General features: G+C 35.3%; 3 protein-coding genes and 2 long non-coding RNA genes across 5 annotated transcripts; 1 reads left to right on the forward strand and 4 right to left on the reverse strand.

Annotated features, from left to right (window-relative positions):
• Window positions 1–5,724: 5,724 nt before the first annotated feature.
• Window positions 5,725–7,061, reverse strand: LOC137000261 (uncharacterized). The gene is made up of 3 exons (XR_010890542.1): window positions 6,806–7,061; window positions 6,447–6,666; window positions 5,725–6,362 (listed from the first exon to the last, which is right to left on the reverse strand). It is a non-coding gene; the product is annotated as an uncharacterized lncRNA (long non-coding RNA).
• Window positions 7,062–11,531: 4,470 nt separating this feature from the next.
• LOC137000262 (uncharacterized) lies at window positions 11,532–12,813 on the reverse strand. Its single transcript, XR_010890543.1, has 2 exons — window positions 12,061–12,813; window positions 11,532–11,963 (listed from the first exon to the last, which is right to left on the reverse strand). It is a non-coding gene; the product is annotated as an uncharacterized lncRNA (long non-coding RNA).
• A 2,387-nt stretch (window positions 12,814–15,200) lies between these two features.
• LOC137000259 (uncharacterized) lies at window positions 15,201–17,780 on the reverse strand. Its single transcript, XM_067356383.1, has one exon. It carries the CDS (start codon window positions 16,833–16,835, stop codon window positions 15,606–15,608), a length of 1,230 nt encoding a protein of 409 aa, XP_067212484.1. The 5' UTR covers window positions 16,836–17,780; the 3' UTR covers window positions 15,201–15,605.
• A 481-nt stretch (window positions 17,781–18,261) lies between these two features.
• On the forward strand, window positions 18,262–21,964 carry LOC105669031 (uncharacterized). The gene is made up of 4 exons (XM_012361772.2): window positions 18,262–20,446; window positions 20,530–20,692; window positions 20,782–20,995; window positions 21,064–21,964. Exons 1-4 carry the CDS (start codon window positions 20,215–20,217, stop codon window positions 21,247–21,249), a joined length of 795 nt encoding a protein of 264 aa, XP_012217195.2. The 5' UTR covers window positions 18,262–20,214; the 3' UTR covers window positions 21,250–21,964.
• A 37-nt stretch (window positions 21,965–22,001) lies between these two features.
• On the reverse strand, window positions 22,002–23,705 carry LOC137000260 (uncharacterized). The gene has a single exon (XM_067356384.1). The coding sequence runs from the start codon at window positions 22,579–22,581 to the stop codon at window positions 22,003–22,005; it is 579 nt and encodes a 192-aa protein (XP_067212485.1). The 5' UTR covers window positions 22,582–23,705; the 3' UTR covers window position 22,002.
• Between the last annotated feature and the right edge of the window lie 1,533 nt (window positions 23,706–25,238).

Genomic DNA, 25,238 nt, shown 5'->3' on the forward strand with positions numbered 1-25,238 from the left:
TCGCTACCACCGATCAAGTTTCAGATTCGGAGCATACCGAGGCCGGTGGACGCACCGAGAGAGATGACGCCCGAGAGGGAAGCGCGCTCTCACACGCCGGAGACCCGGGGTGGAGTACCCAAAAAAGGAGCTGTCGTAACGAGCCAGGAAAGCAGAATCAGGTCGGAACCTGGCCAGTTCCCGGCCGATTCAGAGAAGGTTCGGATCCGGAAACGGAAAAGGCCGCGAAGAGCGTTAACGGCAGCTGCCCTAAGAGAGAGACCGGGGTCACCTCGGAAAAGCGTCACCGAGGGCCGATGTATCGAGGAGCGACACGAGGATCGAGAGATCAAAAATCGCTAATCGATAGCGAGGATCTATATGCGCAGGACGATGCGCGGAATGTCACCGCTGTCCGGCGAGCCTCGCTGTCGTCACTGTTCGGCGAGTCGGCAACCTGAGCGGAACCTTGAGGACCACAACGGGCGTACCGACGATTTGTAAGGTCACCACTTCGACTTCGCGGTAAGAGCGGTATCAGTAGGCGGCCTGAGCCTTGCGGAAATAAGAACCCACATATTTTACGTAAGGGGTATTGTATGTACCAAGATGTCTCGCGGTATCGAGCGAGGTTAGATTTAGGCCGGGCCCCGCTGATTACCGCTGCTTTAGATTAAGATTCCACCATGCTCTTCCCCTCGGGGCTGCCGAGCCGACGGTCGTTTTGCGTTGAATAATGTCCTTGTATGAGTAAGAATTTCGCGTCTATTCATGTATTTACGTACCGAGCGTAAGAATATTTCTGAAGTAGCATGTCGCGTATCTCTCGCCTCGGCCTTCTGTCGAGCGTTTCCAATAAGAACTGTTAAGAACCGTATAGAAAAAGAATTCGCGTTGTATGCTAACTTGATATTGAGAGGGATTAAAGTAGAGTGAATCGAACGCCCGTACCTACTGAGAATTGTGAAAATGGTACGCCAAACATCTTATACCGTGTGAGACTGAATTACGCGGGTTTCCGCGAGCCGAACATCCAAATTATAACGCCTCTCACAGAGATAATTTATGTCTCCGCTCTGCGGGATTGTTAAGACGCCTATCACCCGGTGTCAACCTCACTTAATCTACTTGTTATAATTATATGTTATTTATTACCAAACTTTAATGTGTTCTCAATAACAGCCTTATTTCAGACTCCTCTCTCCAAGTCTTTATTTTGCATTTCTCAAGAACCTCGTCCCTCTGCCATTTGGAGAGCGGGCTAGTCGCGCTTATCGCCGTTGCATTATTAAAGATATTGGTTCTAACGTATTCGTTCGTGCGGCGCGTCAATCCGCGCCTGGCGCCCAATCCTAAGCATTACCGTATAATTGAGAGAATAATAAATAGAGCAACAAGGTTTTGCACGCCTACCGGCGGATGAGCTTCTGCCCGACGGAAAAGACGTCGCACCAGGTATAAAGTATTGGAAAGCGACCAAACGTATTTTGCGTTATTTACAGGAACCAAAAAACAAGGCATAGTATACAGTTGCGATAACGAAATTCTTAAAGTATATTGTGATGCGGATTTTGCCAATGATGAAAGCATCAGAAAATCAATCTCAGGATATATTAGCATCTTAGCAAATGGTCCAATTACATGGTCCTCTCGACAATAAAAATGTGTAACTCGTTCCACCACCGAGGCGGAATACATATCAGCTTTTGAGGCTGCACAAGAAATAGTGTGGTTGCGTCGACTACTTAAAGAATTGTTAAAACAACTCATAGCACCAACAAAGCTGTTTATTGATAATCAAAGCGCTATAAAATTAGCCAAAAATGCTGAACATTACAAGTTAATAAAACATATAGATGTAAAGTACCATTACATACGCGAATGCATAGCAAACAACATACTAGAGTTAATATATTTAGCATCAAAAGAACAACTTGCTGACTTTCTTACTAAAGCTCTATCTAAAGAAAAATTCCTGAATAATCTTAAAGAGCTAGCTTGAAGGAATAAAGTCATAGACAAGTAAAGAAAATCCTTGAACGCTTAGTGGGAGTGTTACGAAATATATATGTAATCGTTCAATTTTACTTTTAACTTACTAAGCAAGTTTATACTCCATATTTCTTTTATATCTTTTATATTTTCCGCTCATTTTGTAGTTAGTTTTTTTTCTTTCTAACGAAGTCACAGATGTCTATATTAGAACTAGATCGCTAACTTTAGGCTTTGACGTATGGAAAAACTGAGGCTGGCAGGATTTCCGGTTTCGGCCATAACACCCTACAACAAAATGGCCGCTCAACAACTGCTCAACAACTGCTCGGCATTTTTCAAGAATTTTTACAATATTATCAATTTGTATCACCACGCCGGGTATCACATGTGCATACGCACGTACAGATATAAGGCCATCACACACAAAATGACATAACTGCATATGCATAGCATAAGACCGTCTCGACCAATGAACATGCTATGTAAATCAATATGGCACCTTTATGCTAGATGTTCATTGGTCGAGACGGTCTTATGCTATGCATATGCAGTTATGTCATTTTGTGTGTGATGGCCTTATATCTGTACGTGCGTATGCACATGTGATACCCGGCGTGGTGATACAAATTGATAATATTGTAAAAATTCTTGAAAAATGCCGAGCAGTTGTTGAGCAGTTGTTGAGCAGTTGTTGAGCGGCCATTTTGTTGTAGAGTGTCATGGCCGAAACCGGAAATCCTGCCAGCCTCAGTTTTTCCATACGTCAAAGCCTAAAGTTAGCGATCTAGTACTAGTATAGACATCTGTGACGCGCGTACAGATATACACATAACACCATTGAACTATATACCATACTGGAACGAGCACGCCTTTGTTCTCGACCGGTCAGATGGAGATAGCTGTTTGGACCCGGATCTCTCTATCTAACCAACAGTCTCGGTCACGTGTTCACAGCTACTATTAGTTCTACAAACATTCGCCTTCATAAAAATAAAATTTTATGCTTTAAAATGAAATTGTTGGATAATTATAAAATTTATATGTTGAAATTTATTTTTATATTATAAAATTATTTAATAAAAACAATGTATATTGTTTAATAAAAATTGTTAATATATAACATGTATGTATACATATATATTAAATAAAAAAACTTAATACATTTAAACACTTCTATATTTTATTTGTTTAAATATATTATAATTTTGTTACATTTATTAATTATAATATCACAATTAAATCACAATTGAAATTAAAGTAAAACAAAATTAATATACATTTAAAATAAAATATATAATTAAAATAAAATCAAATAACAAATCACAATTGCCTCAAATTAAAATATTGCACAATGCACATTGTGACTAAAGAAAAACGAAGCAAAATAAAGATGAACAAGAAACGATTATACGTGACTAAATAAAATAGTTTTATGCAATTTTGCGCGTTTTGTTCCACGTTCTTTTAAATGTCGTTCTGTCATTTTTTTACAAAAAGTCAAAATGCGAAGTTTTATATACTTCATTGCTATTACTTTAATTATTTGAATTTCATGCAAATCTTCACTTCCCGTATTATCAAGAAGAGGATGTTCAGGTATAAATAATTGTTTTATTTTAGGCAATAATAATTGCATGACTCTGATTACAATATTTTGTTTAAAAGAATTATTCTGTATGTGACCTGAAGCTAATTCTATTTTGAAAGCTTTTTCTGTAGTTTGAACAATTTGAAACGCAACATTTGATGGATAATAAAGTTTTCCTCGATTAACAAAAGAAGTGAATGAATTGTATTTATTGATATTAATTGCATAAGTATGAAATGTATTACATCTTTCCATATTTCTTTCTATTAAAATATTTATGCAATGATGGCAATGTATTTCAGTAAGAAGTGTACGAATAATAGAACCCGTTATATAATATAAAATATTTTGTTGAAGAAACGATAAATTTACATTATCTATTAAATTTGATAGGGCTTGCAATTCTTCTTCATTTATATTTATACAATTATCATCATGTATTGTACGTTTTGGCGTTCGAAATTTTAAAATAGAGGGTACTTCGTAATTGTCACTTAAACAATTTGCATTAAAACTAGCACGTACAGAATTACGAAACAAAAGTTGCCGTAAAGCCCATTTAAACTATAATGCATTAGGATTATCATTCCATCCACCACGTCCTCTTATGCATGAAAAAAATAATTCTAAATGATCTTGAGAACACTTATATGCTAAAAAATATCGTAAAGCGTTTACTTCTTTGTACAATAGATCGTGTGCTAAATTGTAAAAACTTTGACAATTTATAACAAATCCTAGTGCAAAAGTACTTCGAGAATGGACAAAAATATTAATGTCATTTATTTTTAAACTCGAAATGTATGTGATGCTATCATCAAAAAATTGTTTGACTAATTTTAAGTTGTTAATCGTCATAGGTGACTTAAAACCTGTATCAAAACCGTTTCTTGTATTCATCGTGTCAAATAATCTATCAATGATACGAATAAATTCTGTTGTTGCTTCACTATTTATAAAGTTTTTATCTCCACTTGTTCTAAGAAAATCTATTGCATCAGCAACACCACTACTTAATACCTGTGCTGCCAAAAGTACATTCATTTTCTTATTTGAAAAATTAACGTGATTATAACTTAATTTATTAGCAAGTTTTAAATCTGCTTCTTCTTGAATTGTATGCAGTTTTTTAATATAACTGAATGAGATTAAGCCAGCTTTAGATGAAATATTTGTTTCTGCTAAGGCATTACGTGCTAATTTAACCATGTGACATGGATCCATTATACAATAAACATTTGACTTATTTTGTGGATGTTTAAAAAAGGTTTTTATATTGTCAGTAGATAGATTACATCCAAGTAATTTAAACGTTGAAAGGTTTGTTTTTGTTCCATCACATGTTAATGAACGTACTATTACGCCTACTTCATATAATTTTTCAATTGCACATTTTATTAGTTGTGCTTGCATATTTGCATTTATTTTGTTAATAAAAAAATATGCAATTGGGCATTTAAACTTATTTGTATATGAAACTATTTGAAAAACTAATACTTCTGTAGCTAAATCTTGAGAATCAATATTTAAGATATCACCATAATCAACATAGCCTCTGTTTTTATCGGTTTTTATATCATGTATAATTTGAGTACGAATTGCCATTGAGTCAAATATTAAAGCTACATCTTTCAAAAATTGCTTTTGTGGTATTTCTGTTTCTAAATATTTAAAAATTTCCGAAAGAAAACCTACTTCACAATTATAATTTCCAAGCCATTTTCGTAACATCGACGGATGTGGTAAACACAATGTTTCTCGAAGCGTGTCATATCCTTTAGGACTATAAAAATATAGTGTTAATGCAAATTGTTTCATTTCTTGCGTGTATCGTCTTTGCGTTGAAACAACATTATTATTATGATATTCATTTAAAATAATTTGTAACTTAGAATCACTAAAATTATTCAGTAATATTTTTTCCAGATCTGAGTTTGTGTCATGATTCGTTTTAAACGTTTCAACAATGTTCCGTGTTGTTTTAATAGTTTTTTCTCGACGATGTAAACGTTTTTGTAAAATGTGTATTTTTTTCAATAATTCACCTTCTCTTCGCTCTTGTTCTGTTGCCGTCTTTATTACATTAGAATTAAGCATGCAAATATCCATTTGTTCATCCACTTGTTTATCTAATATTTTTTTAGTTGTTTTTCTCTACCAAAATCAAATAAATATTTTATACACACACGCACATATTAAAAATATTAAGATATATATTTAAAGCTATCACACACATCTGTACGTAATGTTACAAATGCCTTAAAGCGTTCTTTCACTGCTTTTCTATTTATTGAAAAGAAAGAAAAAAAACACATTTCAAAGCATTTGTAACATAAAATAAACTCCAGTCTCTTTGGATAAACTATAGTGTGTATATTCTCAATATTGTTCATTTCTCAGTGACATCAAATGTAGCAGTCTATTGTGAGATGCAATGAATGACAAATTAACTTTAATGACAAATATATTTACTTTTATGCTTCTAATTATATTACCAACTTACAATATGTACAAGTATAAAAGCGTAACTAAATATATATAATATACATAAAATTGTGTATATATCAATATTCAGATAATTGAAACAATCGCTGAATTGAGTCGTAGATACATCCCGATTAATCAGATTCAAATATATATATATACACAATCGATTTCAATTATATACACACATTGATTATACATACATATATATATATATATATATATATATATATATATATATGTGTATGTATGTGTATTTTATAATAAGAATCCAGACAGAATGCATGTCTAAAATTGGAAGAAGATCCTAGAGATCCTGAAAATGTGTCTGTTATAGACAGTATCTGGGAAAAAATTTATTTTTACAATAGTAAATTAAAATATTTTCAATAAACCATACCTCAATATTCTCTTTATCTGCATCATTGCTAGATGTTATATAAAAAATTGACGGACTTGCATCTTTGAATAATAGATTTTTTGCTGTTCGTAATACATAGGAATCATGTGAAAAATGCTTGCTACATATATATGTGTGCTGTTTTAGGGGCAAGTCCAACAAATCTTTTGGTATAGACATTATCCATTTTTTATATTTTTTATTATCTTTCATAGGAAAGCTGAAAAATATTTATTAAATACTATAAAATGTACATACACAAGCACATGCACACACGCACATAATTATACATATATATCTATATATATTTATACATTATAAAATATAAATAATATATTTATCAATTTTAATTTTAATACCTGTGAAAAGAAAATTCCATATTGCTATCGCTGCTGTTTAAACAATTTTTTAGGCCACAAATTTTTCCCATGCTTGACAGATAAATAACAAATTGTCCTATATGTATATAAATGGTATATATGTATGCGCAAGGCGAATGTTTTCAGCTAAGAGAGTAGACGAGATAGAAAGAGAAATCCGGTACCAAGTCGCCGCCTTGTCTGACCGTTTTGTCGAATGGAGGGGGTAGCCTGTGCTCCTTCCAGTATGGTATAAGCCGAGAGCACAAGCTTTTACATAAAGCATAACGCATAAGCATAAGGAAATTGATTGGTCTATATATAAGCATAAGCAAATGCATAAGGAAATGGACCAATCAATTTCCTTATGCTTATGCGTTATGCTTTATGCAAAAGTCTGTGCTCCGGCCAATATAGTTCAATGCATAACACACGCATTGTCGCCATTTTGTTGTAGGGTGTCATGGCCGAAACCGAAAATCCTGCCGGTCTCAGCTCTTTTGACGAAGTTAGCGACCTAGTACTAGTATAAACATCTGTAAACGAAGTATACAAGTTTTTGTTGAGCGTGCGGTTAAAAGAACATTGGCTTAGTTTACACCGATTGTTTAGTACGCGTATCAAGTACTAAATCAGCTTCTTTGATTGGTGTAGATTTTACACTAAACAATTTATACCTATTGGAGAAGCAGATTTAGTATTTGGTACGCGTACTAAACAATCGGTGTAAACTAGGCCATTGTACCAACTTTATCTATACGTTTATTAAAATATATCTCTCAGTAATAAAACCTCCTCTGGAATCGTTAATTCGATTAAACCTCCACGCTTGGATTAAGAAGGGCAACAGTATGTATAGCCATGTGCCAATAGATTGCATTTCGATTTTATTAAATTTTATTAAATTTTTAAACCAGTATTGAAAACAGGACTTATCACATCTTCCCTAGGTAGCACATGCTCGTTTCATATACATTTTTTATATGTATCTAATATTTTTTAACCGTCAAAAAAAACACATAGTTGCTTTCAAGAAAAAGTATGCAGTTGCACGTTGCAAACTACATATTTTTTCTTGAAAGCAACTGTGTTTTCTTTATACCAATTGATTCGTCTCATTATTTTATGCATAAAAGTATTAAGGTAAGATTCCCAAAAATTGAATGTTTTACAAGATATTTTGTATTTTATGTCAAAATACTGTAATTTACAAGCCTCATAACTCGAAAAGTACTTAATAAAAAATAACTTCATTATAGTGTTTTGAAAAGCTCTTGACACCAGCTATTAGATTTTGGAATCAAAAATAGGGGTTTCTATTTAAAAAACCTAACCTAACCTTGAAATGACCTTGAAGGTCAAGCTCAAGGTCAAATTGAAGGTCACCGTTAAATTCCTCGTTGAAAATTACTTCAGAAATGACCTTGACCTTTTTCAAAAATACCTTACATGAGAAAATATTCAGCCGTCCCGGGACTAAATTGACACCCTGTATATATAGCACAAAAATTAATATAAAATATATAAATAAAATTTGTAGTAGTGGTGTTCTACTAGCCAACATCTCTCAAACATAACCTTATTTATGATATATATAGAAAGATGACCTGCATATGATATAATAATTTTAGATTTTAATAATTATCTGTTAATTTAATAGTTCCTGACGCCTTATATGTTATCGCTTATGCGCCTTTTTCCGTTTTTTAAGGAAGAATCACAAAACTCACACTTCACTGCCTGCGTTAATCTCAATGTTCACCGATCTACGACACTAGAATTCGATTCGCGTTGTCGATCCGAGAAAGGTTAGGTAATCAAAAAGCGGTAATCTTATACAGCAGCGCTCGGAATTAGTTGCACATTTCGGGCCGATTTCCGAGACGACGCCTCCTGTTCCCCCACTACCGCTGATGGCCGAGCCGCCGATAGCTCTGGCTCAGGAGCGTTTTATATTAGAAATAGGCTGGATTGTTTAGGCATCTTTCAGGAAATCGTAACATTTTCTTCACTACATAAATAATGTTTATTTATGTAGTGAAGATAGTGTTGTTGTCTCAATTATATTGAGACAACTAAATATTTCGAAAAATAAGCATTGTACGAAAAAATGTCCCAAATAAACTTTTAATATTATCAAGGGGGACGTCTGCCTGTGTAAAAATTAACCCGCCCCCACCGCTCCTTGGGGGTGGGGCGGGTGGCAACTTTGAAATTTCAAATGGGAACCCCCATTTTTTATTGCAGATTCGGATTTCTTGGAAAAAAATACGTAAGTTTTGTCCGAGACATTTTTTTGAATCGTGATAGATGGCGCTGTAATCAGTGAAAATTAGTTTTTGCCATTTTCTCTCACCATCGAGGTGCTTTATTTCGGTGAGTCCCCTCGCCTCTCACTATTCAATTACAATAAATGCTCGAAATGATGACCTTTTATTTCGATGCATTTATTAACTCGAGCTTGGAATGCTTGTACACATGTAGAAAGTGTATCTGGCGTTATTTGTGCGCAAGCATATCTAATACGTTCCACTATGTTTTCTCGAGTATTTGGTACTTTTGTATACACTTTTTCTTTAAGGTAACCCCACAAAAAGAAATCTGATAACGTAAGGTCTGGCGATCTGGTAGGCCAATTTACCGGACCACCTCTACCGATCCAGCAATCATTGTAATTACGATTTAACACTTCTCATACTATTGCTGAATAATGTGCTGGACAACCATCATGCTAGAACCACATGTTCTGTCGCACTTTGAGAGGTACATCTTCGTAGAGCTATGAGAAAAAATTTCATTGAATACTACAATGAGGCAATGAAGAAGCAAAACGAATCGCAATGAGCAAGAAGGAAGCGGTGAGCCTGGAGAGGAGATTGCTCGTGGACGAGCTCCACGCACCAGCGAGAAGAAACTTTACGCGTAGGCCAGTCGTCGTGAAAGGATACGATGATTTGTGGCAGGCTGACATTGTCGAGATAAGGCCATACTCGTGATCCAACGGCGGCTACAACTACATTTTAACCGTTATCGATGTGTTGAGCAAGTACGCGTGGGCCATGCCCTTAAAGACCAAAGGTGGAATTGAAACGTCCAAAGCATTTTCCGCGATATTTAGGGAGAGATTTCCGAAAAATTTGCAGACCGACCATGGAAAAGAATTTTACAACAGAGATTTCCAAAATCTTGTCCAGAAACACGGCATCAATCATTATTCGATATACTCGGTCATGAAGGCTTCGGTGGTGGAACGATTCAATCGTACGTTAAAGAACGAAATGTGGAAGTTTTTTGCGCTCACGGGATCGTACAAGTGGATCGACGATTTACCGCGATTGGTCTCGGAATACAACGGTCGTAAACATCGTACGATCGGTATGCGCCCGATCGATGTCACTCCCGAGATCGTAAAGGGACTCTTGAGCACCGTGTACAGTAATATAAAAATTGCCGCGCCGGCGAAATTCAGGGTGGGTGATCCGGTGCGCGTGAGCAAATTCAAAACTGTATTCGAGAAAGGATACACGCCGAATTGGTCGACGGAGGTGTTTAAGATCGCCACGGTGCAACGTACCAATCCTGTGACGTATCTGATTAAAGATTATCGCGGAGATCCGGTCGCGGGAGGCTTTTACGAGTACGAATTGCTCAAGACCGCTCAACCCGACGTTTATCTCGTAGAGAAGGTGTTGCGCCGAAAGGACGATAAGGTGTTTGTAAAGTGGTTGGGATTCGACAATTCGCATAATTCTTGGATAAATAAAGACGATGTATTGTAATAAAATATATTTATTCTACAATAAACAATTATATACATGTACTGCAATGGTGTTATTTATTAAATAATATATAAACTATACATAAATATTAACACTAGTGTATAAACAATATAAATAATATAATGTATAAACTATATACAACATAATAATAATCTAAATACTAATACTACAATTGTATTTTATAATGTCCCCACGGTAGTGTCGGTGGAATCGGATACGACGTGCCGCTTATCATCGTACGGACTGAGCGCGAGCTTCGACTTCGACATGGTGTACACCTCGTGCATCTTTGAGCGGATACACGATTGACGCCGCGTGGGCCCCCAGGGAGAAACGTAAAGTCGAATAGATGTCTAGTTGACGTCTATTCGATAGATCTAAAATAAGTTGATTTTTGCATCTCGGTAGACGTCGACATGGTTTCTATTAGACACATCTATTAGACGTCTTGTAGATGTCTTATAAATGTTGATTAGACGCTTTATATAAAGCTTATATAAAGCTCGTATCAAACCATGCATTAACAATTAAAATTGAAATTTGACTAAACAGAACAAAGAAATTTTAGTCTTCTGTCCTGATTAATTAAATTCCAATCTTCAATCTTTAATACGTAGTCTGATATGGGCTTAACCCAACGGATTGTTAATATATATTAATGAACTGTCAAAATTATAGCCTCGTGTAATGTAATGTCAGATTTATTTATATGTAGTACATAAGTACATTGTTTTATTATAATATGCAATATTGTTTTAAGGATCACTGAAACATATACTGAGAAAAAATACAGCATTGTAGGATGCTTGCGCATTTATATCTTTAATATCATTTGACGCATACACTACAATGCTGTATTTTTTCTTAGTATATGTTTCACTGAGCCTTAAAACAATACTGCATAATATACATTTAACACAGTACATAATTGTAATATATATAATATAATAATATTTATAAGATTTCTAAAGTAGGTACTTATATTACTACAGTAGAATATATTATACGATACATTTCTACATTATTCAAATTTCTTTGCGAATACATACACAATATTTAATTATATTTATTATAAAATTTGTTAAGTTCAATTTTACTAATACTCTAAGATAAAAAATAATCTAATATTTTCTAGATCTAAAATTTTAATAAGACAAAGTTGACAAAATCTTTAAAGAAGTATAATCTAAAAATTGAGTTTATACATTATTAGAAGTAAAACAAACAAAAGGTTTGTTATTGTTGCGTTGCTATTTTGTACACTTGTATACAATTCGCACTTAAAATGAGAAGAACGTTATATTCAGGCGTTGGAGAGAAAAAAGAACTAAAGAGTGTACAATGCGATGCAACGCGAACTTTTGCAAATGCGAACTAACCTAAAAGCATAATATTTTACTTTAAAGTACACAAATATATTAAATCACAAGATAAAGCACAATCAATTTTTCCTTGGGAAAAAAATCGTGCACTTACCGGTTTCTCTTCATTATCCATTTTTTACTATTTTATAGCAGCACACACGAGACACAAGACAGCACAGCACGTAAACACGTGAATAGGTTACAGCATTCGCGCGGCAATACTTGTTGAGCCTGAGACTGCGTTCGGGGAGAGCGCTATCAGCGCTATTGTGTCACTCTATCCTTGTTTTATGTCCAATGAACGATAAAGATAGAATAATGCGATAGCGCTGATAGCGCGCTCCCCGAACACAGCCTGAGCGGTATGAAAGGCAACGTAACCAATCATATAAATGATCGATATTGATTGGTCAATATAGCACCCGCAAAAATCAAAATTACTAAAACAATTTTTCCGTAAAAATATTATATATATATATAATATTAATATAATATAATATTAAAGAACAATTTATATATATATATAATCGATTATAATTATATATACTGCTGACAGCCTCGGGTAAAAGAGGGCAGACATAATGCTATTTCTTTCTTTTTGCAGGTATAGCTATCGATCATATATGTAGACATCATTATTAATTTTATAATCTCCAAAATCATGACAGACAGAAATTGATTCGCGCAAATACAAAGTAAATATTAATATTAGACCAAAAATACATTTTATGAGATTATTTTTTTAACCACAAAATTTTTGTGTTTTTATCCTGATGAGGCTATGACTTAGTTTACACCGATTGTTTAGTACGCGTATCAAATACTAAATCTGCTTCTTCGATAGGTATAAATCGTTTAGTGTAAAATCTACACCAATTAAAGAAGCTGATTTAGTATTTGATACGTGTACTAAACAATCGGTGTAAACTAAGCCTATATTGCATTAATATATTTACTTATTGTTAGAAGTCTATTAGACATCTATTAGATGTCGAAAGATAATTTGTAATCTAAACAGTGTTTGATAAACAATACATCGCTATTGTGTAAATATTAAGTTTTAATTTTGTATAAGGAAATAAATGACACAAAATTACATGGCATCTAATTTAGATATTTCTAGACATTATTTTAGACTAGATGGCTCCGACATCTAATAGACGTATATCCGATCTTGTGTTTCTCCCTGGGCTCGATTTCATCGTTGAGACACCGAGTGTAATCGTCGAACGTTATCGTTCTAGCGACTACATTTTTCTTTACACCTTTAACCTTTTTGGTATCTTTTTGTCCGGTGACTCTCAACGCGTACATTTTCGCCCTCAGTCCGACAAATTCCGTCATGATCGCGCCGTTGTTCTCATCCTTCATCAGACCCGGTATCTTCTTGTTCGCACGCGGTATACCGTAAACGTTGTCCTCGGAGTAATCGCTCGTATCAAATTTTGAAAGATCGCGTTTCATATCGTGATATACGTTCTTGCATTGTAGAAAGTATATCAGACTGTCGGTATTGGTATACATAATTTTACAATTGTCGTGGTATAAAGGTGCCATGTATTCGTAATGAAATTCGTACAAGCAGGTCTTGGATATGTCGAGGATACACATACCTACGTAGATCGGCTTGTCGAATTTCACTTCGAGTTTCCGCAATTCTACGGCGATTAGATTCTCCGAGAACATGCTTCGACTATGAAAGTTTGGTCTGGCGATCATAGCCTCTGCTCCGTACCGACCCTTCCATCGCATAATCAGCCGTACATCCATATGATTTCGCACATTCTCCATAGTTTTGCATTGTTCATTAATTTGTACAAATTCTTCTCGAAATCATTGATCGCGCATGTCCGAAATTTTGTATTTAGTTCGATGTATCCTCGAAGCCATGGAGATTGCGCGAATTGCAGTACGCGGTGAATCTTTGTAACCTGCAAGCCGTGTCGAATACATTGCTGTAGATTACGGTAGTGAATGACGTATCGCTGTTTATCGCACAGCGTGGCGAGTAACTTGATCTCCCGCTTGCCGGGCGGCTTATCGCGCGTCGGGCAGAACGGTAGATCGGTGTGCGCGTCGTGAAGATTCACCGGATACGCAAGATCGACTTCCAGCATATAACCGGTAGTCGAATCGAATGTTACGGACATTACATCAAAGCTCGCGACATTTTCGACCCACTGAAAATCGGCATAGGGCAACGGTTGACACATTGCCCAACCGTACAAGTTATTAACATCAAAGTACATAAGGTACGATGATGGTTTCGATGGATCGTACGACGGCATATATTTATTGTTGGCGCGAGCGTATCTGTTGGAGCATTGGCTAAGACCACCACGTATACCGCACTCAACGAACAGGACCATGTCGATGTCTGTGAGCAACTCGAACTTTACGCGCGTGTGCTTCAACATAGCATCCCACGTATATCCCGGTAAAGTGTAATACTGTGCGGGATCTAAACCGTAACTCTTTATACAGTGTTTCGGAAATTTTGAAAAATATCCGCCAACAAAAAAACATCCGTTTTTAAATATAAATCGCTGTACTGTCCAAGAGTTTCGATCGAAAAAGTTTGCCAAACGTTTGTCGCGTACGCGTAATCGCTCTCGGATACCGTTTCACCAGTCAACGAACTGTAAAATTATTCGCGCGGAGGTAGGCAAGTCTCCCAGAGCTTGTCGACGCTGTCGACGTACTCGTAGGGAAACACACTTTTCCGAGTAAACAAATTGAAATGTTCCGCGGATAAATGATTGAATTCCGATCGTGAAATTTTTAATTCATCTATTGTCAGATAAGATGCCAATTTTTCCAGACTGGTGCTGAGAAATCTAAACGAATCTATAAAACGTAATTTCACGCAAATTTTGGAATTTTCATCTTCCGTATCTTTAACGTTTTTAGTAAAAGAAATGTATTGCTCTTTTGTCAACGGTAACAATTCGATGCTGCCTTCGAAAGCATTGGCAACGTCTTTAATAATGAAATGCGCGTCGTAACCGGATAAATTGTAAAATATCACCGGGATAACGTGGGAGTCTTTGTAATTTAAATTACATGACGAGTGCGCGGCACCGCGGTAACGCCCGGAGATGGCAATAATCGCGCACCCGCGTATCCTCCGGTGCGAACGGTTTTTCGCACACGTGACAATTTACGGCGCTACGGAATTCCTCCGATTCCTTCCGCGTAAGATCCGCCATGGGGACGACGGTGGTAAGGATCGCTTTCACGTGGTGTGCCAAATCGTGGAGTTCATTGACGAACCACGCTACGCAATCCTCACCGCGATAAGACTAAAAACTAGATAATGAGTTATCGTATGTACAACTTACATAATATCCTACGCTAAACGCCTTGTGATGTTGGTAGGCGTATGTGGTATGGTTTTGTCCCTCCTCTTTCTCCAGCGTGCACTCCAGATCGGCGTACACTACAAACGGGAGCCGCTCCTTTCGGTTGTAGTTGCGGAACGTCAGCCACTTGTTGTCTTCGTTGGGAAGAATAACTGCGCAGTCGTTCATCTTCTTGCAGTCGACGCTGTGGACTGACAATTTCTCGCTCATCCAAAAGTAGTGTAAACACCTGTAATAGTTTGTATAATTAATACTGCGAATAAAGTTTCAAATTATTCTATAAATGTGTTTTTACTTACCGATCACAAATATGTTGTCTGTGTTCTCTCTTGCACAATTGTGAGCTCACCAATTGAGACAAGTTTTTAATCAGCACCAAGTGTGCCTCGTTGTTTCCAGGCACATAGAGAAGGTTGACATGCTTCTCCATCTTGTCGTTGGCGAGGCGCAAAGGGATGATTTTGGAGTCTTCGGTGGTAAAGATGTTGACGGAGATGGTGTTCAGTTTCTCGAATTTTGATATTTGCGGAAGCGTCATGGGGAACTCGATACCACACAGATTCAGCACCGTCGAGTAATGTGGGTATTCGATTGTTCTTTCCGGTTGTTTTTCCGCTGGATGTAAAGCGGCGACGACTACCCACGCAAAACACGCATTGTCCGCTGTTTGCACGTTGACCACCGCCCTTTTTAGCATAATTTTTTGCGGTAACTGAATGTGGCATCCTGCGCGTAGAGGATTGAATTTGTTGACGTTGATGGTGAGGTCCAAGATACGTGACAATGCCCATCCGCTGTCGCGTTCTTGAAACTCTTCCAAAGACGCCAGGATGACGTCAACCACATGCTTCGTGTACCATTCTTGTACATCGGTTGTTGGAAATAGCTCGCGGTTCTTGGTTGCGATGGTTTTTACGGCAGTCTTGTCGCCTGCGATGAATTCCCCGTTGAACGCGGTGTTGATCTTGACGCTGTTGTGTTCCACCATGACGCTTTGGATCCGCTCGATGATTGTATTTCTTATCTTTTCCAAAAATTCGCGTAGATTGATGTAGTCGGAATTGATAACCGCACCGGTTAGTATTCGATTTCTGAAGGCCGTCTCGATTTCTTTCCAGGTGAATCTTCTCTGGGTTCCGTATCCGCCGCCGGTGGGTAGAAAACGCTCTTGAATGATCTTCCTCACACTCTCCAAACGCACTATTTGCGCCACCAGAGAGTGAATTACTTCGGTTCGTTGCTTCTTGCGACATTTTTCTCTCAGAGAATCGAGGTACTCGTCGCACTCGTAGTCCCATGGGAGGAACTCTCCTAACGTTTTGATATTCGCTGCTCGTACGGTAAGATCGCGCTCCTTCTCCATTGCGAATGACTTTGAAGATTCATATTTTTTCTCACTTGCTTTATATACCCGCTTGTTGCACACGACACTAATTAAAAATAGCGATGATGTCACACAAAATTGAAATCTGGCAACATGGCGCTGCCTAAAATTTGTATAAACAATCCTTATCACCCCCTCCATTGTCTGTTCTAAAAATAACGATGACGGTGCCCAAATGCTGCCTAAGGGCGTGTGTTCTAAAAATAGCGCTACCTAAGGGCCTTTGTTCTGAAAATAGCGATGACGGCTGCCTGTTGCTAAGGGCCTTTGTTCTAAAAATAACGATGATGTAATTTAAACAGGCGCTCTACTTTGATGTGTAGAAAAAACCTGCACGTGCCTGCAAATTATCTTTGTATAAACAATCTTTATCTTTTCCAGGAATCCTTATCTCTCAATGACTCATGTTTATATAAACAATCCTTATCTTTTCCAGGAATCCTTATCTCTTCCGGGAATTGATGTAATCTGATACCTTCCCCTCTCTCCCGCACCTCTCTCGTCTCCCCCTCCACTCCAAAATTATCCCCTCTCCTCCAAAACGATGACGTCATTACCCCCTCTCCTCCAAAATTACCCCCTCCCCCTCAAACTCTTTCCCTCTTCACCCGCACCCCCCTCATTGGTCCTGGGTTAAAACCGGCCTAGTATAACTACTCGCGAGCACTCTTCCCCACACGGTGCAGCGCGAGAACAGTGATGCGATTCTCGTACACGCTCCACTCCATGTTGAAAGATTCGACAAGAGTTTTCTTTTTGATATTCGATATTTCGACTCGGCTGTTATTTTATAACTTGACACAATGTATTTTAACCGAATAAAGTCTTAAAAAAATATTCCGACTGTTCATGATTGGCTGCTCTGATTTTTTGAACGATTTTGACGGTTACATCCTATACGCGACCCTTGATATTTTTATTTAAAATAAACCACAACGATACTTGAGCGAAAACAGAAAAACGACAGGATGATTATCAAATTATTATCGACACTGATTTTTACTAAGTACTGAACTATGTATTTTACAATATTACTCCGCAGGGCCGGAGACTTCTTATCACTCGGGGTGTGGAATTCCAAGTACAAACGGGGGGGGGGGCAAAAAATTTTGCAGATTTGTGCGTATATATGTAGACTACATGTATTTTTTATATATTATAATTAACATTTATTAAATACTATATGTATATATGTAAATCTTATTTAAATCTGTTATTATCGCGTTTCGTGTGATGTCGCAAAAATACTTGCTCTGAGCGTATTTCTTGATATAAATTTATTCATGAGGGTTTCAAGATCTAAATTTGAGGCATCATCCTTATGAACATGCAATATTGCAACACTATTTAGTCGCCTTTGCCCCATTGAATTGCGCAAGTATGTCTTAAGACGTCGCATGGCTGAAAAAGAGCGCTCACATGTACATATTGAATTTGGAACAGTTAGCAAAAGTTTGACAAGATTGTTGTATTCTGGTAGAAAATCACGTGTGGTCTTATTATCTCTTAAAAAAGTAACTACATCCTTGAATGTATTAATTTTCACGTTTTTATCATTTAATATATCAAAAAACATTTCGCGGTGTCGGAGCAATTTTTCTTCATCGATGTCGCCATCTGATGGTGTTGTTGCATTTTTAGGCATGGACTTATTATAAAAATCAAATATTACCCCGGTGTCTTCAGATTTTGCAGTCAAAAAGTTTTCTAATGTATTTAATAACTGTTTTGTTTCAAAACTAAATCTAGTATTCAATGACATTAACACTTGATCGAAAACTTCTAAAAATATTTTTTTGTAATATTCTTTAGGTGTTTTAAAAATGTGAGCAGTACTTTCGATAGATGTCTGTTCGAAACGTTTGGAGATTTTTTTTTGACGCTTTAATTTTAGATCTTCTAAGCCTAACACTTTAATATCTGCATTCGTTTTTTCCCATAATTTTGCAAATTTCGTATCTCGGTCCTTTGACAGGATGTTTATCACAGTATTTACATTTTCGTGTCCAGCATTAACGCAAAGATTAGAATTTTGCAATGAGGCACACACACACACACACATTCAGCACTTCTATTTTATCAAACATTTCAATTACTGCGATTAAGAAAAAATAGAACTCAAAAGTTTGTATGTGATTCAAAAATCCCGACGCTCTTGCCATAGTGGAGTGATCAATTTCTGGATCATTTGCCAATTTATCAAAAAAATCCTGTATAACCTCGTAATTGTCGCGAACTGTTTTTAATGATTTAATTCGCATACACCATCTAAAACAACAATGATACAAATAAAATAATATATGTTAAATTATTACCCATATATAAAATTTATAATTCAGCTTGAACAATAAAAACTGTTGTTTGTAATGGAAATTCAAGAAATTATAATTATAAAATTATAACTCAACAAAACTTTGTTAAAATAAATTAAACCCAATTCAAATTGACTAAAGGCTGCTTTATACATATTTATACCATATTTATATCATAATTATAATTAACCTTGTTGGGCAAAACGGAGATAGTTGAGGATTGTTTTCCGATTTTGTCCACGATAGATGTCCACTCATGTTGGCTGCTCCGTCATAACACTGCCCTCGTAACTTTTTTATATCTAAATCATATCGAGTAAATATATCTTGCACAATATTTAAAAGCGTATCAGCTTTCGTGTTTTCTGTTTGATAAGATCCAAGAAAGATTTCACGTGTCTCTAAATCGTCCGAGGCAATCCTTAAAAAAATGGAGATTTGTTTGTATCTAGTTATGTCCGCTGTTTCGTCTCAAAGAATTGAATAATAACGAGCAGTTTTTATAACTGAAAGTTGCTGCCTTACTACTTCATCAGCCATCATATTCAAAAGTTTATCTACAATATGATGAGATGTAAAACTGTAGCCTTCTCTATTTAATAGCCTTTTCAACTCAGGGATGTTTTCAGCGCGCATTTTTAAAAATTGTATAAAATTTGAATTGTTATCATTTTGATCTCCTCGAAACGCTAAACCTTGTCTGGCTAATATTAAAATTGTAGTGCAGATTTTATGTAAGGCTGTTTGATTATCTGACATCTCTTTTAATTTTGCGGTTGAAAGTTACTGGACTACACTTTCCTTTTTTATCGATGCCAATAGTTTAATTGCTTCTCGATGAAGTTAACTGCTTTCATGATTTTTGAATTGGGACAAAGCATTTTTCCAACATTGAAAACCATTGTCGACAAAAGCTTAACGAGAAGCATTAGGGGCTGAGCACAATAAAAGGAATAAAGAACAGAGAATAGAGAATAAAGAACAGGGAACAGGGAATAGAGAACAGTTCAATATTAAAACATGAAATCTAATTCATCAACGCAGAATAGAGGAACAGAGGAATAGCGCTTAGGAACAGTGACGAAATTTTATTCCTGCGCCGTACATAACATGTTTCTTGGTTATGTATAACCGAGAGAAAACATCGCATGCCATGTTCATTGTACATACGTGTAATTATTTGGTTAAAAATTATTTTATAGTGAAAAATGAGTGATCACGCGTATAGCAGTCAAAATCCATATTTGAACGACGATTCAGCAGATAATGAGAGTGAAATATGTCTTGAATTAACTGAAAACAATAAAAGTAGTGACCAGTTATTAATTGATTTAGTAAGGTCATATCCATATTTGTGGAATAAACAAACAAAAGATTATAAAGATGCTGCCAAAAAAGAAACGTCTTGGGAAGAAATTTCCACAATTCTGAATCAATCTGGTAAATATCTGATTTGGAAAACAACTTTTGTGTGTCTCTGCTTAAATATAACTATAACCAATAAATAAACTTAATCTTTGCAGTGAGTACTTGTCAAAGTAGATGGCAAAGACTACGTCAATATTATGCCAAAGAACGACAAAAGCAAGAATTGGAAGGAAGAAGCGGATCAAAGGCAGTTAGCCGAACGCCTTGGTATTTATTTAGTTCGATGAATTTTTTGGAGAGTCACATGTACAAGAGAAAGTGCGTGAGGTTTTAATAAGTATTTTCATACAATCAGTATTATTTTTTTATTTTATATCATTGTATTTACTATATTTTTAATGTTTCAGGACTTATACTAATTTAAAAAAATCTACAGCAACATCTCACAATGTTAACAATAATTCGACGAATAAAGATCAATCTGCTAGTTATGATTTATGTGTAACAGACATATCAGATAATGGAAACAGTAGCAGAGAATCATTTGTGGATGTAACAAAAACTGATATATCAGATAATGGAAACAGTAGCAGAGAACCATTTTTGGATTTAACAAATACGGTATGCTTTGACTATTTGTGTACTGATTTCATAACGTTGTACTTATACAGTAATTGTTTTTATTGCAGGATTCTGAATCAGCGCCAGATTCAACATTATCATTAAACAATTTTAAATTCACTAAATCAAAAAAAAAAGTAATTTCTGATATTTTTGAGGATTCTTTTAGAGCTGTTTCCGCATCGGTAGTTCAAGTCTCAAACCACATTACAAAAAAAAAAATAAAGGGAGAGATCATGCATTGGCAAATTTAATTGTCAAAGAACTGCAAGATGCTCAGGAACCAAATAAATCTGTTCTTCGAAAGAAGATTATGCAAGTTTTAATGGATCATATGAATAACTCAGACTGATTAATTATATACTTATTGTGAATAATTAATAGATAAAAAGATATTTATTTTTTTTATTTGATTGAATTTTTGTTTTAGTTAAACTTATTTTAATATGCAATATTTGTTCAAACTAATATGATTGCAATATATGTTCAAACTATTTATAATAAGCTAATTTGGAAAAAATTATAATATTTTATCGACATGTTTTTTTTAAAAGAAATATTAATGTAAGATAAAAATAACAATAGTGTAAGGTTTAAGTTCCTTTATTATTATATAAAGAAAATATTTTATAGAACATGAAGCTTTAATTTTTTTATGAAAAGAAATATTAATGTAAAGTACAAAATAATGTAAGGTTTAAGTTCCTTTGTTACAAAAATAAATATTTTATAGAACATAAAACTTTAGTTGTGATTTATTTCTACACCGATGAAGATGACATAGTTGTGTTATGATCATCTGCATGTCGTCCTCTTAAAACATATTCCAGTTGCCAAGGTACTTGACCTTCAGGGCTCATCTATTTACATAAAACATCACGTTGATGATAGGCTTCATTAGTAGTTCGATGAGCACTAGTATTAGCGAGCGGTGTCATACGATTATTATTAGAATGTCTCCATTCACCTAGTCTCACATTTCCTCGATCATCTTCTGCGTCAATGCATTAAAGAGATGCATATTGCCGTTCAGAAATCGATTGTAATTTCTCTTCAGTTATAATAAAATTATGAAGGCATATACATGCAGCTGTCATAATTTCTATTTTTTCAAGATTCATCTTGATGGGTTTGCAAAATATGCGCCAGCGTGCAACTAAAATTCCGAATGCATTTTCGATGACACGTCTGGCCCGAGAAAGTCTGTAATTAAATTTTTTTTTTTCTACAGTCAGATTTCTACCCGGATAAGGGCGCATCATATGACGTGACATCTTAAAAGCTTCGTCACCAACAAAGAAATAAGGCGTTGCTTGATTAGAACCTGGAAGAACTGCAGAATTTGCAGGTAGTTTTAAATCATCGTTATCTATTGCTACTCCAAAAGATGATCTTGCCAAAATGCCACCATTACTTTCACTTCCATAAGCTCCGATATCAATTATAGTAAATTTATATTCATGATCGCAAGCTGCCATTAGAACTGTGCTAAATGTTTTTTTATAATTAAAACAAATTGAACCAGAATTTGGCGGAGCTTCAATTTGAATATGTTTCCCGTCCACAGCTCCTACGCAATTGGGCATATTCCATTTCTCATAAAAGCCATGACTAATTTTCAGCCATTCTACTTCATTTGGTGGCTTTAGATAGACAGGAGACAATACTTTTATTAGCACAGAGCATGTTTCACTGATTATTTGACGCACTGTCGATTCTCCTACACGATATTGCAATGCGATAGAGAGAGGTAGATCTCCTGCAGCTAAATACCTGAATAAATTGAAAAGTTATAAATAATCTTCTATAAATTGCAAGAGAATTATACATAAAAAAGTAATGTAATTTACCTCAGCGTTATTACTAAGCGTTGTTCTGGAAGCAGTGGTTTTCTGTGGCTAGTTTTTATCAGATACACTGACACTTTTTCCAACAACTTATTGAATATCTCTTTTGACATTCTCAAATATCGAAAAAATAGTTCTGGGTCATGTTTTAGCTCTTGAAATAACGTGCAAAAATCACCCAACTGATCACGTTGAAGATTAATAGGACGAACCCACCATCTACGTGTTCTCCATAATTTGTGTCTTTTTTTCTCCTTATTTCGTAAATATATTAATCCCATTTGCAAAACCGATGTACTTAATAATAATACAATCTGCTCGTCGGTCATACTTTATTTCTTGTTTCCTATTCCCTATTCCTCCGTTGTGCGTAATTTCTTGTTCCCAGTATTCCTTGTTCCCTATTCTCTGTTCCCTGTTCCTTATTCCTTTTATTGTGCTCAGCCCCTTACAGTTTGCTGTCGCTGACAAAGGTAATTGCAGCATTACTGCTTCCGTACATACTAAGCAGACTGCTTTTTTTGCCGAATTAAGTTTTAGCCAGTTATACGTACATTGCCAACGACTAAATGACGATAGCATTTTAGCATCTGGAAAGAAAGTGTAACTGACATAAATTGCTTTAGTTATTTTTCGCTTTTTTTTATGCTTGTGCATTTCAATTTTGTAAGGTAGTTCTGATGACGTTGCTGCAATTCTTGTTACTTTTATCTCTTAAAAATTTATTGTAAAATTTTCTAGTAGTTATTACACGAAGCTCATTTCTATATATAATGTAATCATTTTATCAGCTTTGAATATTTTAATGAAAGTGAATTATATCATTAGGAAATAATAAGTGATGCAAAATTTAATACAAAACGTGACAGCCGAATAAAGTAAAAACAAAAAAACAAATGACATACATTGAATATGATTATCTTAAGTAAATGTTTTAAATAAAATTTTCAGGCAGAAAAATAATTAAAATATAAATATAAAAATTATATATTGATAACGATCAGAGAAGAAAATATTTACTTATTACCGTTTTTTTTCTTCGTTTCCGTCATCAATCGAAAATCTATCGATAGCCTTTGAATTTTTATTTGAATTCTCATCTGAATTTGAAAGAGGAGTTGGGTATTCAAATTCTGTTTCGTTTGATTTTTTTTTCCTTTTTTTAATAAGAACTTTTCCATGGAGATGAAAGTATTCAAGTTAAAACTCCTTGCGTGGTTCCTGAATTTCGAGCTGAATTTCGGGCACGGTTGTAACACCGAATACACACACACACACACAGTTATGATCCTTCGCGTGAGTCTTTCATAGATAATGTGTAAGTGACAAGTGACAGTCGTCTCCACAAGAAGTGGGGAGGCGATCGTCACTTTGCTATTACACGTAGCTTCATCTCCCCGAGAAGCGCCAATGCGCGTACAACGCGCTTTTAATGCGCGTATCATCGCATTGGCTTGGAAACTGCATTAATCGTGTGTTCAAAATGCGCGTATTCTAACGTGATACTTACGCATTCAAAACTTTGAAATTTACATAAAAATTCTGAAAAATAATATAAAAAATTTTGAGACAAATTTTCACAAGGATTTGAGTTTTTCTTAGAATTTTTTATAAAATTTTTAAGAATCTTCATATAAAAAAAAGTTCAGAATTTTTATATAATTTTATAATTCTTTTCAGATAGCTTCAGATAGAGCTAGTCTATAAATATATATTTAATTAGTCTCAATAAATATTCATTTTTATGTAATTAGTTTTTAGTTATGATTGATAAATAAATGGTTCTATCTTTGTTCTTATTTCTATATTCAAAGTATTAATGTGTAGACATATCTTTTAGGATTAACTATAGAGTCCTAGATAATCAGAGAAGCGCAACTGGTGTTAAGCCCGTATCAGACGACGCATTGAAGATTGAAGATTAAAGATTAAAAATTGAAATTTGACCAATCGAAACAAAAGAAATTAAAAGTTCTTTATTCTGATAGGTCAAATTTTAATCTTTAATCTCAATCTTCAATGCGTCGTCTGATACGGGCTTTACAAGCCGTAATTGGCCAATCATATAATTAACTCAGCAACCATTAATAATATGATGAACAATATTATTGTTTATATTCTACTGACAACTATTGTCATAGACGGGTCTAAATATTTTATGTGAGAATATATTTTAAATACGCCATGTTCGGGGTGTGGAATTCCACACCTTCAAGGAATCGAGGTGTGGAGTACTCCACACCTTCCATATAGAAGTCTCCGGCCCTGTTACTCCGAACAAGGAAATTTGACTAAGTTCTTAAGTATTAATTATACGATCCGACTGTCTCTCTATTTAATTCGGCAACTGCGACTGTATTCGTTCGATCGGCGATAGAGAGTGATTTTTGCAATTA

Source organism: Linepithema humile, chromosome 5 (assembly GCF_040581485.1).
Source record: "Linepithema humile isolate Giens D197 chromosome 5, Lhum_UNIL_v1.0, whole genome shotgun sequence".
Taxonomy (NCBI): domain Eukaryota; kingdom Metazoa; phylum Arthropoda; class Insecta; order Hymenoptera; family Formicidae; genus Linepithema; species Linepithema humile.